We start from the raw sequence: 15,489 nt of genomic DNA on the forward strand, positions 1-15,489 counted from the left end.
CTGCCCTTAGTTCTCTAATGGAATGGCAGTGGCCCTGCTGCCAGACTGCCTGAATCCCAGGGGATCCTCAGGAAGATAGGTTCATTATCACTGAGGCCCCTGCATCTTCAAGTCAGGTTCTCTGACAGTGCAGCTTCATTATCAGGATGTCCCATAGCCACTACTGCTTCTAGGACTCCTTTTAAGGTTTTTTTCCACAACTGGAAGTGCGTGGGGGTCATAGAAGAATGACTGCAGTCTCAGGTTGCATTAAGTTACTGCCAGTTTTTCTACTGGCATCTGGAGACGGACGAATGATGCATGTAGAATAAGGTCTACCGAAGAGGTGTAGGGAATAGTGTCATCGGGTGTGGTTGATTCACACCTACCTCCCACTCTGTATGGAACAGGGGAGATCCACACTGGAAATGATAGGACTGGGACTAAGAGAATTGTTGTGGAACAACATTGGTTATTCACATGGCTAACAAAAGAGTTCATGATCATTATTATTGTTTGTTTTGGAGTTAGTAAGAATCAGCTATGGCCACTGTGCATATTAGTGTTAATGAATATTGCATCTAATCTGCCACTTAAAGCCAATGCCACAATACAAGTTTCCATTCAAATCCCATATATTTTTTTCAACCAGTCATAATTTTGGCAGAAATAATCATTATGCTGTGAAACTTTCAAAACTTGATATCAGGCTATCAAGCAAACGTTGGTAAATCTGACAAAATTTCATTCAACGGTTTAACATTGGACGAATACAAAAAGAAAAGTTAAGACTTTTCGTGGTAATAACGAGTTGTGCTAAACCCTCAAGCAGGGCATTGCTTTAGTCCTCATCAATATTTAATTGGACCAGTTTGGGAAAAAAAAAAAAAACTTACCTCCCATACATAAACTGTGAGTTACCTTATGTTTCAGTTGTTGCACAAACTGAATTTCAAAAGAGCTACTACATGAATGTGTGCATTATGGTGACTGTTTTTACTCTGATGTTCAAAACTATTTACAGTATGGCAGTGGTAGGAAATATCATTAGTGCTGATGTTTTGTCATGGCGGGTCACAAATTCCACAATCACGTGAAGTCATGTTTTTTGTCATAAGTCATAGCCTCCATTTCTTTTATTTAGGTGGGAGAGCCTGTGTGGCTTCTTCCTGCTGCCCTCCCTCCTTGCGGAGGTGCAGATACTTGTTTTTCCCTTTCAGCTACGAAAGACAGAAGTTACAAAAGAACATTCTTCAAAACAAAAATCCACAATTAGGTTATAAATCTGTGACTTAATCAAAACTTGCCATGACTCAGTTGTGAATTTTTTTTTTTGTGTGTGTGTGTAAGTGAAAAATTGCCCTTTGCAAAACAGCTTGTAGTCATTACCATTTTATTTTCTGTGGAGTCATTATAAATGTCAGTGATTCTTGACAATTTTTTTCTTAATTATTTGAAATGTTTTTCTTGGGAATTTGACAAGCACAGGGGCTGAGAGAGTCCTGAAACCATCAATGTAGTGCATTTATATACCCACTACAGAACATGGATATTGAAGTCATAGTCACTCTTGCCCTGCTTTACCTTGATTAGCTTGTTATCTATTGCACTTATATGTTATGATATAAACCTGGGGGTAAAGAACCCACAAATAATATCAGGATTATTAAACCAGATAGGGGCTATATCACCATCTTCACTAAATTGTTAGGCTACCCTAGTAAGCTTTAATGCCTGAGTCTTGTGTCCTTTCTCCATTTAGCCCAATTTTCATTTTCACTTTTTCACATGATCATTACTTTATACAAACCAAAATAAATACCTGGTTTAATTCTGAAATGGATACACTTTGGGATGGGACTTGTGTAGTTCAGGATTATGGAAAAGTAAAATGGGTTCACTCTCTCTTATAGTACTTAGAAAAAGTTGTTTGTATTTCAATAGTGAGAGCTAGTGGAAATTATCTTTCAGCTCAATAGCTAACGCCACTTCTGTATCTAAATAATCTTAGTTTAAGTTTCACCTGGCAGTGTTCTTTACTAGTAAAGAAGCTTCAGGGAAGAGTAAATTTTCAGGTGACCATAGTGATAAAGATATGTAGGTTTTAGTCGTCTTTTCACTGTCACACAGAGTGCTCATGGACAAAATATACAGTGCAAGATTCACTACTGCCTTACTCCAGATTTTTATGGGCATGACTCCATCAGTTCTGATAGTTACACTTGCATATGACTGGAATAATGCAGTGGTGAATCAGGCCCATTAGTTTTTGAGTAATTTTTTTGTGAAATAAAGTAGACGCTACTGTTTTGTTACATAGTTCCTCTTTTTTTATTTATTTTTAGTCAGAATACTATGCTTTTGAATAGATTTAAACCCAGCAAAAATAAATTGGATAACTAATACTTATAACCAAAATCTGTTACTGCTTTGAATGTGGATATGTGATTAGAAGAAACTGTACCTTCATCGTCAAAATACATTTTTAGTCCTGAATTTAAAAAAAAGACCTGAACAGTGCATCTCATTTAACATTTTAGTGTATCAGTGCAAGATTTCCTTAAACTACATTTTGTTACTTTGAAAATATGATTTCCTTTTCATGTGCTTTTCTCTGCTGCATTGAAACTCCTGCACGTACATCTGAATTCAAGATCTTGGAGACTTTCTTATAAATAATACTATACTTTTTCATCTTGCTGAAGGTAAACAATGCCTAGTGTTACTTAGTTACTATGTTAACAACCTCTCTCAGCTTGTCTACAATGAGAATTTTTAGCATTTCTCCCACTGATGCATTGGTTCTAGACTAGTTGTGGGAGAATTGCTGTAAATTTTCTGTATAAATGAAGTCCAAGATAGCAGATACCCAGTTGAAACCCAGATCTACCCATACTAGCTGCTTAATAAAGATATGGAAGTATATTGGCCTCAGAGTTTAGTGTCAAAGGGAAAAAATGCCAGTATGTTGGTTGTTTTTCAACTTCATTATGCAGAGTAATAGGGACTAATCAAGAGAAGCCAAAGTTCAGAATAAAGCAGATTGTACCTTCAGAGCTTCAGTTGTTGCATTGTTATTTCTATGAAACATATAAGTTCAGTATTGTGATGTAAAGCCCTAAAGGCTTCCAACCAGGTCAGTGATGGAAATGTATTGTGACACTAGCTGGAGAGGAAAAAGCTGAATATTTAAAATAAAACAACCCAGCAACTGAAAAACAAAGTGGTATCTCTAAATTGTTAATTACCATAATTGTCTGCAGACAGTTAAAGGACTAAAATGGTAATTAAAGCAGTTAATTACGGCATCTGTAATTAAGTTTAAAAAACTTTCTTTTAACATTTAAAAACGCTGAGGTAGATGTTAATTAAACTTTGCATGGAACATGGCTGACAAGATGACAAAATCTAAAGTGGGCTTGTGAATTTAGGCAATTAAAATGGGCTTTTTCTGTATGCCCTTTTCAAAACTAATACTGTAGTTAAAGAGACATTTATTTTTGTTGTTGTATATTCCTCTATATTGTCAGTGTTTTTACAACTTTTTCTCTGAATTGAGTTATTGTCTGACAAAGCTTGCCTCTCATTCAGCCATCTAGAGCTTCTCAGGCAGCCAAAAGTGATGATCTCCTCAAGAGAAGAGCCTCTAAATTTCAAGTGGAAAATAATAATATTTTTTGCCATCTGAGCAATAGTCATTATAAGGAGCACAAAATATACAGCCAGATCATAAATCCTGTGGAAGAGTGCCATGGAGAGGAAACCTCAGATGAGTTCCCCTCATAGCGTTTCCTCTTTTCTGTATTTCTAATCTTTAGTGGAACTACTCACAGAGTGAGATATTACTCAATGAGTGGAAGGTAGCAGAATCTGGATAAGTATGTGCAGAAACTGGGTTAAGCTTTTTCTGAATATTGTAACACATAGACTTCCTGATATTTTTGTATTTACATTTTTAACCTTAACTTTGCATCAACCAATTTTTATGCTGTGATTATTTCTTTATTTTATTTCTTTGTTTTTATTCTATTTAATATTTGAACATAGATAAATATACAAAAGGAACAATATTCTAATATTTGGTTCTTTAATGCAGTGGTTCTCAATCAGGGGTATGCAGAGGTCTTCCAGGTTGTACATCAACTTATCTAGATATTTGCCTGCTTTTACAACAGGTTACATAAAAAGCACTAGTGAAGTCAGTACAAACTAAAATTTTATACAATGATTTGTTTATACTGCTCTTATATACTGTACACAGAAATTTAAGTACAATATTTATATTCCAATTGATTTATTTTATAATTATATAGTAAAAACGAGAAAGTAAACAATTGTTCAGTAATAGTGAGCTGTAATACTTTTATATTTTTATGTCTGATTTTGCAAGCAAGTATTTTTTAAGTGAGGTGGAACTTGGGGGTATGCAAGACAAATCACACTCTTGAAAGGGGTACAGTAGTCTGAGTGCCACTGCTTTAATGTATTGGTTAAGGTGGCTTTACACAGCACTTGTTAAAGTTTCCTGCAGGTCTGCTGACACATATCTCAATGGAATCATGAAGCATTAACAGTTCTAGAGGTCTGCAGAATTGTTGACACCAAGTCAGTTTGCTGCTGCAGACTCTACTGCATAATCAATTTGCAATTATACTTTTTAAAAGCATTTTCTACACTCTTATTTTTCAGAATTAGCCAGTACAGATGTTCTCATGGAGGGCTAAGGGTCAAATCTAGTGACCTAGATTTTATTCTTTACAAATTCTGACTGCCATTACTCAGGGTTTTCTTACCAGGTAGGGGTTGCAGTGGGGATGCATGGGGTATAAATCAGTGCAAAATTTGGGGTGTGATTGTTACTCATTTTTTAAAAAAAATCTTACTGTTTGTTTCATCCTTTTAATAAGAGTAACTTTTTTATATTCTTAAAAACATTTGTGCTACATTTGCTTTTCTCAGTTGTCCGTGTAGTTTCAAAAATATTCATCAATGGTACAGGCAGGAAGGAGGGGGATGCTGTAGAGGAGATAATATGAGCCCATACTATATTATCTTTTCTAAAATATCTGTGGGATCAGAGGGGTGCATGCCCTTTCCAGCCCACTTAGCATCTGCCCCTTCTCCGTGCTTATGCTACACCCACAGAACACACCCTACAGTGTTTAGGGAAGGGGAGGGATGGTGATGCAGAGGCATCTCATCCTCTCCCATGGAAGGAGGAAAAACCGCACAGATGTTCCTTTTCATATGTGGATATGAGCTCTACACAGTATTTAACCAAGTCAGGTTGATTAGGCTGTTTTTAGATTATCCAAGTATTGCAGGCTATAGAACAAGAAGTAAGACTGATTTTGACAAAAAGACAGAAGGAACAGAAATATAAGGCTTGTAGTGGAATGGATCTTTCAAGTATAGGAAGGCTTTGTTATAATTTAGTAGAGTAATATTATCACCTTTCTGTTAAGTTTTTAGTTCTAACTTAGCAGAAATTAATTTTGAAATAAAAAGTTGAATTCAAATTCCCTTAAAGGGCACTGATCATTTTAAATGGGATTTATCTCATGTAGTGGTGCTGGTTGCAGATTTCCCATTTTTTGACTAAATGAATTTTTTTTTAAAGTGTCTGCTTTCTATGTTAAATTTAGATATTTTATCCAAAAAATGCCCCAGACCCAAAATATTTGTGGCCAAAATATTTAGTTTAATATTTGGCTAAAAAGTCAACATTTACTGCAGAAGGGTTTTGACAAAAACAACAACAGCAAAAGTCAACATTTTCCACAGAGGAAAAAAACCTTAATTTTTTCATACACTTATATTGTGCTATGGTCTAGCACAAAGCCTCTGCACCACTGAAGTCCCACTTGAGTCTCAAAATAGGGTCCTTGTGCTGACCCTTCAAACAGGGGTGCATTTCCCCCTTTATGAAACTAAAGTGAGTTTGTTGTCTACAGATCTATGTTAGTTTTTACTTCATTACTGAACATTTCTTTTCCTTTAAAATCTGCAAGGATATGTTTGTTTAATGCCTAAAACATGTGAGTGTACAGCAAAAAGTTGTTAGGCTAGTCTTAGGCAAAAAGCAAGTCTTCCAAATCGTGGAGCGGAACAAAGGGGTGAAAGTCTGTCTAAAGGGAGGCAAAAGTAGTGGAAGGAGAGATGGCTACAGACCATGTTTCCCCCACCTTTCTGTGACCCACAGGAGCCTATGTAAGTCCCTCTGTGTGAACACCACAGTGATGGGAGTCCATGGGTGTGAAGATAATCTTAGGGCAGAGAAACAAAGGTCAGGATAGCCACATTACACAATGTGCTCTTATGGAAATCCCATGGAAATCCACGTGAGAGATAATCCTGGCCAGATCAGCACCAGCTCCCCTCAGAACTGAGGTGTAGAGAGCAGGCATAGGGATCAAAGCCAGCATACTATATGACGAAGGCTGTGAGTTGCATGGAGCTGTCCTGCTTTCCTGGACCCATGGGATTAGACTTGAGTTCTCTTTGGTCTGGTGAAACCATGCAGTTTCTGGCCACCCACTTTGCCATGAGAGGGGTCTTTCTCAGAAATTCTGCAATTTCAGTTTCACAAATTTTCCCAACATCTTCTCTCCTAGGTTTTTCCAGGGGCAAGGAACATTTAGTCCAGTGTAGTGCGTTATGAGAAAAAAATACTGGAAAACAGCACTTCTGTATTTATAGTAATTCCACTAAACAATTGATAGAATTGCCTCAAATCCCCTGAAGGTTAAATGAAAACATCTGAATTCTCACTGCTTGTCCTCTATAGTTATTGGCTTGTAAAGATGAAAAGCCTGACAGACTTTGGAAAAAGAGAAATTGACTCCTTTTTTTACTTTTATGGAATCAGGACACGCTGTTAGGCTAATAGCTAATGAGATGCAACATAAAGTATTTTGTCTCCGGGTGACAGAGAGCAGAGGAAATGGAGGTGGAGAAATCCATTCCCTTGCCTTGTCTGCTCTTCAGTTCTGTGGCCACACTCTTGGCTGCTATTCCACTCCTGCTCTTCAAGTTGTATAAAGTGTTGGTGGCCATTCGATTAGCAGAAATACTCTCATTGCAACCAAGCATGCTGACCTGTGAAGAGCCAACATGGGGGCCCTCTCCATACAACATGGCAAGTGTGCTAATAACCATCTGCCTGCAGTTCTATGCACGTGACATCTGTGTGTGACATTGGCAATGCATAGGGCCTTGCACTGGTCCTCTGCACTGTGAGTAAGTTCTTCCCACAGAGAATTAAATGATGAAGCCAAATAAAAGCAGACTTATTGCTACTAATTCAGAATTTAGCTCAGCTTGAGTTTGGAAGCTGGGCCCAAATGTTTAGCATTTATTCCAAGGGAGCTGTGATGAATTATTCACCAGTTAAATAAATTGCAGGATTTACACCACTTTCTCGAAGTGCTCATCACTCTCAGGCCAGTATCAGATTATAACAAGGAGGCAGATGTGTCCCAAAGGCTCAGATACAAGACAGATGAGTCTGTTTTGATAATTATTTTCTTATGGGTCTTGCCTAAAACTGCTCCTTTGGCTTCACGGAAGTGTTTGACACTTAGCTGCAGAGTAACATTATTAATAGCTTTGAAACTAAACTGAAGCAGGACTAATTTGGTAGGCTTATCACTAAAGTGCCTTAAGACTCAGTAAGAAAAATTAAGATGTGACACCAGGAGCAGTAGTACTTTAAACAAAACAATTGACATTAGTTTGTAAATAAATATCTAGGGAACAGTTCTGCTCTCATCTACATGAGTGCAACTGCCCGGGACGTCCCTGTATAAGAGGGTTCATCAAGCTTTTTTGTTGTTCTCATCAATTTATATCAACCACAGATATAAATTAAAGGGAGGATGAGGGACTGTTTCTCTGCACACATTTTTGATTGCCCTTAAAGATTCAGTAAAAAGTTACTTTAACTTCTTATTCCTCCCCACTTATCTTAGTTTGAATCTGTTTACATTCATAATTATGTTTGTGTATTGCTTCAGAGATTTAACACTATCTAATAAAAGGCCAATCTGAATATAAAGGACTAACTTGGAAAAATCAGAACAAGTCAGTAAATGAGAAATTTTGGCTTAATCTATTCACAGGAAAAAAAAATAGCTGGGTTCCAGGACACGATTAATGAAATGTTCCCCCTGCTCACTGTCAATGCTGCATGCTGATGGGCATTCACAATATTTGAAATCTTTGGAATGTTTCCATCTCTCCTCCAGATGCAAAGGCTGCCAAAACCTGTCAACCATGGACAGAAGGAAGAGGATGAGAAAGATAATTTGTTCCCCCTATCTTCCCCCAAACTCTTTCTGTCCAAGTCCAGCCTTCATAATAAAGAAGATTGTCAAGTAAGGGGAATAAGATTGCTCAGACTCAAGTCAATTTGAAACTTTGCTTCAGAGGTCCTGGCTTACATCTAATATCTTCACTCACACAGGAATGAAGTACAACAACTTCTTACTAGAAAAAGAATGAAATCCTTATGATTTTACCCCATGGACCAACCACTCACTGAGAAAACAGGCCCAACAATTCTAACTGTTTAATATAAAATTATTACAGAAATTGACAGGATACAAATTTGATAGCTAATGCGACATATATAAATGTACAGTATTATAATCCAGCTGTGAGACCAAGAATGCAAATACAAACCAACAGGGAGTATTCATTAGACCAGAAATCAACACCAGGAGATTTCTGTAATACTGAAAATATGCTCTTCTAGTTTAATGGGGGTACTGCACTGAATAATATTTTGACTAGTAAAGAGTATATAGACATTACATCTTTCTTGAATAAAGATATCTATAAAATTCATAATACAAATTCAAGGTGTCAGATTAAGGCTCTTTTTTCCCCCTAGAGTCCTTCTCTGCATTTATACAAAGCAGTAGTCTGCATTAGGAAGTAAGGCTTGGTCTACACTGCCAGCAAAATTAGGCAGCAGTCAATGGGAGATAAGCAAGCTACGTAGAGTAGCTTGCCTATCTCCCATCAACTTCCTAACTTCTATGTAGTGCAGCGCTCCCACTATGCTGCGCTGACGGGAAATGCCCTCCTATTGACGCAGCGTTAATCTTTTTGTGGGGGTGGATTAACGCCGTCAACTTCCAGATTGATTGAGTGTGTCTCCACTGCTGCTCAGTTGATCCTGCAGAATCGACCTGGTGGTGCTGACAGTGCTGCCGTCAATGTAGACATGCCCTAAGTGTTTGCCAGCAGCTACCATAACATGGTATTTGAGAACACAGTTTTCCATTCTATTTAGAAGAGGAAAGCAATCTGTAAGTGTGCGGTGTCTTTTGGCAAATGCTGACTCTTTTTGCTGGAGACCACTGTCTGTCAATAATTGCAGACTTGCATAGGTGACCAAACATTTCAATCCTCTGTATAACAAATATAGAGGACCAGATGTATAGGAAAGAGCAATGTGAGGAATGTCTCTTTACATACCATCCCTGTCCTCAGGCTGCACATTTGACATTTTATGGGGAAAATTATCCTCTTTGATCTTCTGTTGCAGTGGTACCCATGCTGTGGTCTGTAGAGCACTTAGTGGTGGTCCACTAAGAGCTGGCTGGTCTCAATGTGCTGACTCTCTTCTTTGGCTCAAGCTCAGAAACAGAAAAGACGGAAAAGGGCAATGAAATGAACAGAATAAACAAACTGATTAATGTGATAAATGCTTCATCGTTTTTGGGGTGTAGTGGCCAACTGGAGAGTATGTGATTGTGAATAGGGTGGGAATTGGTCTAGGTTATTGCAAATGGGCATGGAAGTTGGCCATGGGACACTCTCACGAAGATGTGGCTCCACCCCTTCTCTATTCCATGTTCTGAACAAAACACACTATACAACAGTATGGATGGAAGAGGGAAAATTTGCCCTTAGAGAGGTTAGAATTAGCTATAGAACTTGACAGATTTATCAGAGGAATCCTTTTAAGACTAGGGCTCTGATTTTCCCCTACTTTGCATCTTTTGTAGACATTTGCCACCTATGCAAAGTGTGTGTGAAATGCTGCTATTCTGAATTGCACGTATAATTGTGTATTCAAGGTGCAAGACTGTAGGGAATCAGACCCTTAGATATATTTTGTTTATGGACACCCTATAAATAGCTGAGACAAACATTTAGATTTGTCTACATACAGACAGATATTTTCAAAGGAACCTAGTGGAGTTAGGCACCTGATTTCCATGGAATTTCAAATCATGTCTGTATGACTCCAGGACTAATAATTTCATACACAGCAATGATTTCTTCTCTTGAGTACAGTTTCTCAATTTGGAACAGGGCAAAAACTTAGGTGGAAATCATCTTGAAGTTTTCTGAACAATTGCCATTTCTGAATTATCTGATATGTCTAGCCTGATTTCACATATTCCTTTCATCATTGAATAGTTCCTGATCTTGATCCTTATTGACTTTCAGATTTCTGATAACTGAGGGATCTTAGGCAACCTGGAATTTCTAAATAGGATCTTGAGCCACAAGAAATTTAGCAGTAAATCATTCAAGACAATTCACCCTGGTCACCTTTGGAGGAAAAGGAGTAATGAAGGAGTGTCTAAGGAAAGGAACAGAGGCCTTTGGCCTCATTCTTGTCTTACATTAAATATTTGAGAACTATATCTGGTCTTTCCTCACTGCTACAAAGGCAAGGTGTTCATAACCTAGCAACAAATATATAAATGTACTTACAGCAAACTCTGAAATATGAAGTAACTACTGGAGGAGAAACACATTGGCCAGTAAAATGAAATTACACAAGGTATGCATATTAAGGGAGCAAATATGGCAGTATGATTGGATACAATTTTCCAAGTTTTAATATGTTTTTATAAATACCAAGGAAGATGGAGTACCTTGTGGATTTAAGCCAGCTTTTTCTTGTTCTTTTTTATGATTACAAATGGAAGGTAGCATCAGAGGAAATAAAACTGACTGTGAACAATATGTAAAAGGTAAACCTGGGCTATATTCAGTGTTGCTCTGGGACAGCGTACCTTTGTGTCATCCTCCTCTCCCCCCTGCCGTGCACATGAATGCCGTGACATGGTATCCATAAAGGTTTCAGCTACATGATTCCAGAAGTAATTAAGTATTTTAGTAAATTCAAAGTGAAATTGACCTCGGAGTTTGGATTTTGATTCCTTTTTTTATTATTTTATGTTGTGTGCAATTTTAGTACACTTACTAGTCCACTTTTTCTTAAACAACAAATCCAACATTTGCAATAAATACAGTATGTTACAAATACATGGTTGAGAGTTTCTCACACTAGTTCAGCTGAACTAAGCGGCTACTTCTACTTCTGCAGAGAGTGGGCTATTGCAAGTGATGAGCTCTGCAAGTGGGAAGTATCATGATATATGCACTTCCTCTGCCCTGGAACACTTGCTAATTTCATACGGTTCCTAATTAACAATATTTCTTTTGCCCACTCGTGCTCCTGTCTTTTTATTCCCTTTTTTTCAGGAAAATCAGGGAATACCTTTAGATTTGGCTTTATGATTATTACTCATCAGACTCCTCACACCTCTTGTTGTAGTTTTAGAATATTCAGTGATTGTGACTATTCAGATAAGGATGTTTGCCTGTTCAGAATAGCAAGTCAGGGCTCGGTTGCATTGCCAAAACTGAGGAAGTTTCCCAGTACTTGTTCTTACTGTGCCTGGCTCAGCTCATTGTCTTCAGCTTCTCACTTTCATGAACACTAAGGTTGCCCAGTGTGCTATGCATGTACATTACAGACCTCACAGTTTGTGTTTGTTTTTATAAAAGATGTCCTAGAAATGTTTTCATTTTTATGTGCTTGGAACAGTATTTCCTATAGTTCCTCTTCTGTATGTAGGTCATCATGGGTGAAATTCTGGTCCTGTTGAAATCAGTGGCAGTTTTGCCACTGACTTCAGTAGGGCCAGGATTTCACCACAGGTGAACAGTTCCTGCCCTTGATCTGAAATCAACAAGGTTCTTCTTTGGCTTAAATTCACAGAGTACCCATATTCCTTAGTATTGGTAAAAAAACCGAATACAAAACATAGGAGGCCATTGTGAGAGCTTTGTCAAAGGTCTGATCTCCCATCTCTACTTCTCCCTTTTATAGAAGTTCTGTCATCTTCAGAGATCCACTTCTTCAGTCATTTGCTTGCGGAAATGGTACTAGGATTCAGTCAGTAGAAACTTTGCAACTTGTACAGAAATGAATTTTATTTTGATATTGAAACTATCTATTAAATTATTCACCAGCTTGATTCATTCAGCAGCTGCATTTAGCAAAATTTCTTCTAAGGATTTGCAAGGAAAATTTAAAGGGATGCCATTAAATTAAAACTCGCCCTTCTGCCTGAAAAAATATTTGTGCTAATTTTACAAGTAAATATCGGTAAGCAGAAATTCTCTTTTTTCCATTCATTTACTTTTTGCATCTTTGCATAACTAGTTTTGTTGTTTGCTCTATCCCATCAATCAGTTAGGTCTCGATTTTACAAGCAGCTCTTTTGCAGCTGGACTCCAGAAAGAGAGCCCGTTGAAGGTCAATGAAGATCCAGGAGTCCACTGTACAGAGCTGCTTGCAGGATCAGGGCCTTTGTGAGTTTACCTTGTTTCTATAGGGTGTTGCAAAGGGGGCAGAGGGGGAACACACACACAAGTTTAACTGCAAAATTGAAATTGGCAGGGGTAGGTGTAGTACCTGAAACTACTTTTAACTTGTTTTTTATAGCGATTGGATTTTAAGAGGACATTTATTTGTCACTCAAGCATAATGTGCACATAAGGCAATCTCCATGAAGTGTAGTATTTGCAAAGTAATTGCAATAGAACAATTATTGGAACATACTGATCATTTTAAATGCACAGCTACATTTTGCAGCTGTACAACAAAAGTGCAGCTGCACCAGAAGTAATATCGCAACTGCACAATTTATAGTTTTATGCACTTAAAATTCCAACTTATCTGGAATGCTGATAGTTGCAAACCACTAGATAATTTACACATACAATTTTAACTTAGTTGATTGTAGGAGTGTGTGGCTGTCCTCCCTTGTCAGTCTGTGAGGGAGGCCACGTCCCCTCGCTGTCGCACCTGTGTAGGGAAGCTCAAAGCAGGGAGTTAGCTAAGTCGTCTATGGCCCCAGACCCTCAGGCAGGGGGCAAGCACCCCACACAGTCATGGGGGCTCACAGGCGGGGGGGCGAGCACCCGGCATAAGCCTCAGGGCCTAGTAGAGGGAGTCTGCCACACCAGGGGTGGGGCAGGGGATAGGAGGACCCGACCACACCCTACTCCACTGGGTCCCAGCCCAGGGCCCTAAGAGTGGTGGAGTGTTCCACCACTGGGTCAGCGGGGCTCTGGGAGAAACACGCTGCCCAGTGCTCAGGCACAAGCAGAGCTGGAGTGTAGTTGGCTGTCCCTGGGCTACTTCCTACTGTCCCCTCAGGGTGTATATGCATCAAGGAGTCATCATCTGCCTCCCTGGAATAAGTCACTGGTGCCAGTCCCAGTAGCTCCTTGGTGTCTTGGTTGTCGGGCAGCTCAGGTTGGTTGGGCGACTCCTCGGTGCCACCAGAGTCCTCTCAGGGTTCCAACTCCAGCAGCAGGGAAGAGGTGTCTTTCTCCATCAGCAGCTCTCTCCCAACTGAGCTGGAGGGCCCAGCCTTTATACTTCTGGTTCCTGTCCCACCCTTCCGCTTCTGGCCTAGTGGGTGTGACCTTCCTGACTCTGCCCAGGGGGGTGGATGGCCATCTGCCCTTGTCAGTCTTGGAGGGAGGTCACACCCCCTCACTACATTGATAAACTCATACTTTTAATCAATATTTTTCGTATTTAGCTAGAACAACAAACGATCCTAAAGATATCTACATAATGTCTATTTCATAGTGGGATAGTAGTTAGTGACTCATGCAGCTGGAAGTAGAACATCAATCTCCTTCCACAGCCACTTTCTCTGAGCACAAATTCCTCCCAAGATTAAACACCAAGGCATACTTCTATCAGCCCTTTGACTGGCATCGATTTTAGCAGACAGTCTGCCCCCTTTTGTTCCTCAGACGTTAGTGATAGTAGTATCGCTCACTGTTCCTTATCTATGTATTTATGCTAATAACACCCATAATTATGCAGCATCCTTGTTACAGAGTGTTTTTTCCCTTGGGAAGAATCTTTCTTGTATTAATATTCCTGGATATATCCTGCCCTTTCTGTATATACTTGTTTTCTTGGCTCAGAACATGGCCATTCTCAATGCTACTGAAGTATTGGCTTCCTATTACAGGCACATTTTGCTGCAGTAAAGTATTCTAATTTGGTCTGTACTGATCTTCATTTCTTCTGAACAAAATGTGAAAGTGTTTATGAAAACTAATTTGCACTACAGTCATCTAATCATTAGGGCTTATATATACTAATTTAGAACATCTATTAAAGTTAATGAGCATTGCTCTATGTGCCCTTAGCAAGGGGAGTATAGACCCTAAATGCTTTCTCTAAATTCCTCTATTAATCTCAATATTCTACAATTACAGTTGTTGGCCATTCTTCCCCTTCAAATACTTTTATTAACAGATTTTATACAGCAAGCATTTTAGTGTTCTGAGCTTGGAAAACAGACTGATATTCATTATGACAAAAATAATGTCTTTTTCCATTATAGGAGTACACAATAGATGTTTTCTTCCGTCAAAAATGGAAAGACGAGAGGTTAAAGTTTAAAGGTCCAATGAACATCCTTCGACTGAACAATTTAATGGCCAGCAAAATCTGGACCCCAGACACATTCTTTCACAATGGGAAGAAGTCAGTAGCTCATAACATGACAATGCCAAACAAACTACTACGAATCCAGGATGATGGAACTCTCTTGTATACTATGAGGTACATCTTTTCATCTATTTGTATTCACAGTATTTATTGACATGATTTTTCTAAGTAATGAATGATTTATGGCTCATGCTTTATGCCTTAAATGATTTTCTTTTAACATACTTAATGATTTGTACTGATTGTGAAAGTGGACTCCATAGCTCCAGTTAGAGTAAGGCATAAAGCATGAGCCATAAAGCAGTCAGGTACTCTGCAGTCTTCCCCACACAGCTCTGCCCATGCACCTTAATCCCGATTTGCTATCCAACTCCCAAGCAATTACAGTTCTGAGTCTTGATACACTGACTGCTAATCATATTGAATTATGTGGTGGTTTGAGGATGCATAGAAAAGTTTACTTAGAACTAAATTGAGGCCATCACCATTTATAGTATTTTCACTTGTGATCAAATCAATATTTGAAGCCATGTCTGCTTTAACTGACTACATTGTTAACCATCCAGAAATAAGTCTTTAATCCTGTGCTGCAAATCAAAGAAAATTCTTTTTCCACCCAATTTGAAGAGATTAAAAAAGAGGCAGGTAATGTAAATTGATAGATTATATCAGATACAATTAATCATGCAATTGTGTATGATTATAAGTTGCCT

The 15,489-nt window shown here is 38.5% G+C and overlaps 1 protein-coding gene across 1 annotated transcript in view; it reads left to right on the top strand.

The window, feature by feature from the left end:
* Positions 1–15,489, top strand: part of GABRA2 (gamma-aminobutyric acid type A receptor subunit alpha2) — an 83,156-nt gene that overhangs the window by 37,430 nt on the left and 30,237 nt on the right. Inside the window, exon 5 of the mRNA XM_067531179.1 lies at positions 14,670–14,890. Within this exon, the coding sequence (XP_067387280.1) occupies positions 14,670–14,890 (221 nt within the window). The remainder of the gene's footprint in view (positions 1–14,669; positions 14,891–15,489) is intronic.

Source organism: Emydura macquarii, unplaced genomic scaffold, assembly GCF_026122565.2.
Source record: "Emydura macquarii macquarii isolate MOO-44397 ecotype Brisbane River unplaced genomic scaffold, CSIRO-AGI_Emac_v2 contig_3128, whole genome shotgun sequence".
In the NCBI taxonomy this organism is placed as follows: domain Eukaryota; kingdom Metazoa; phylum Chordata; order Testudines; family Chelidae; genus Emydura; species Emydura macquarii.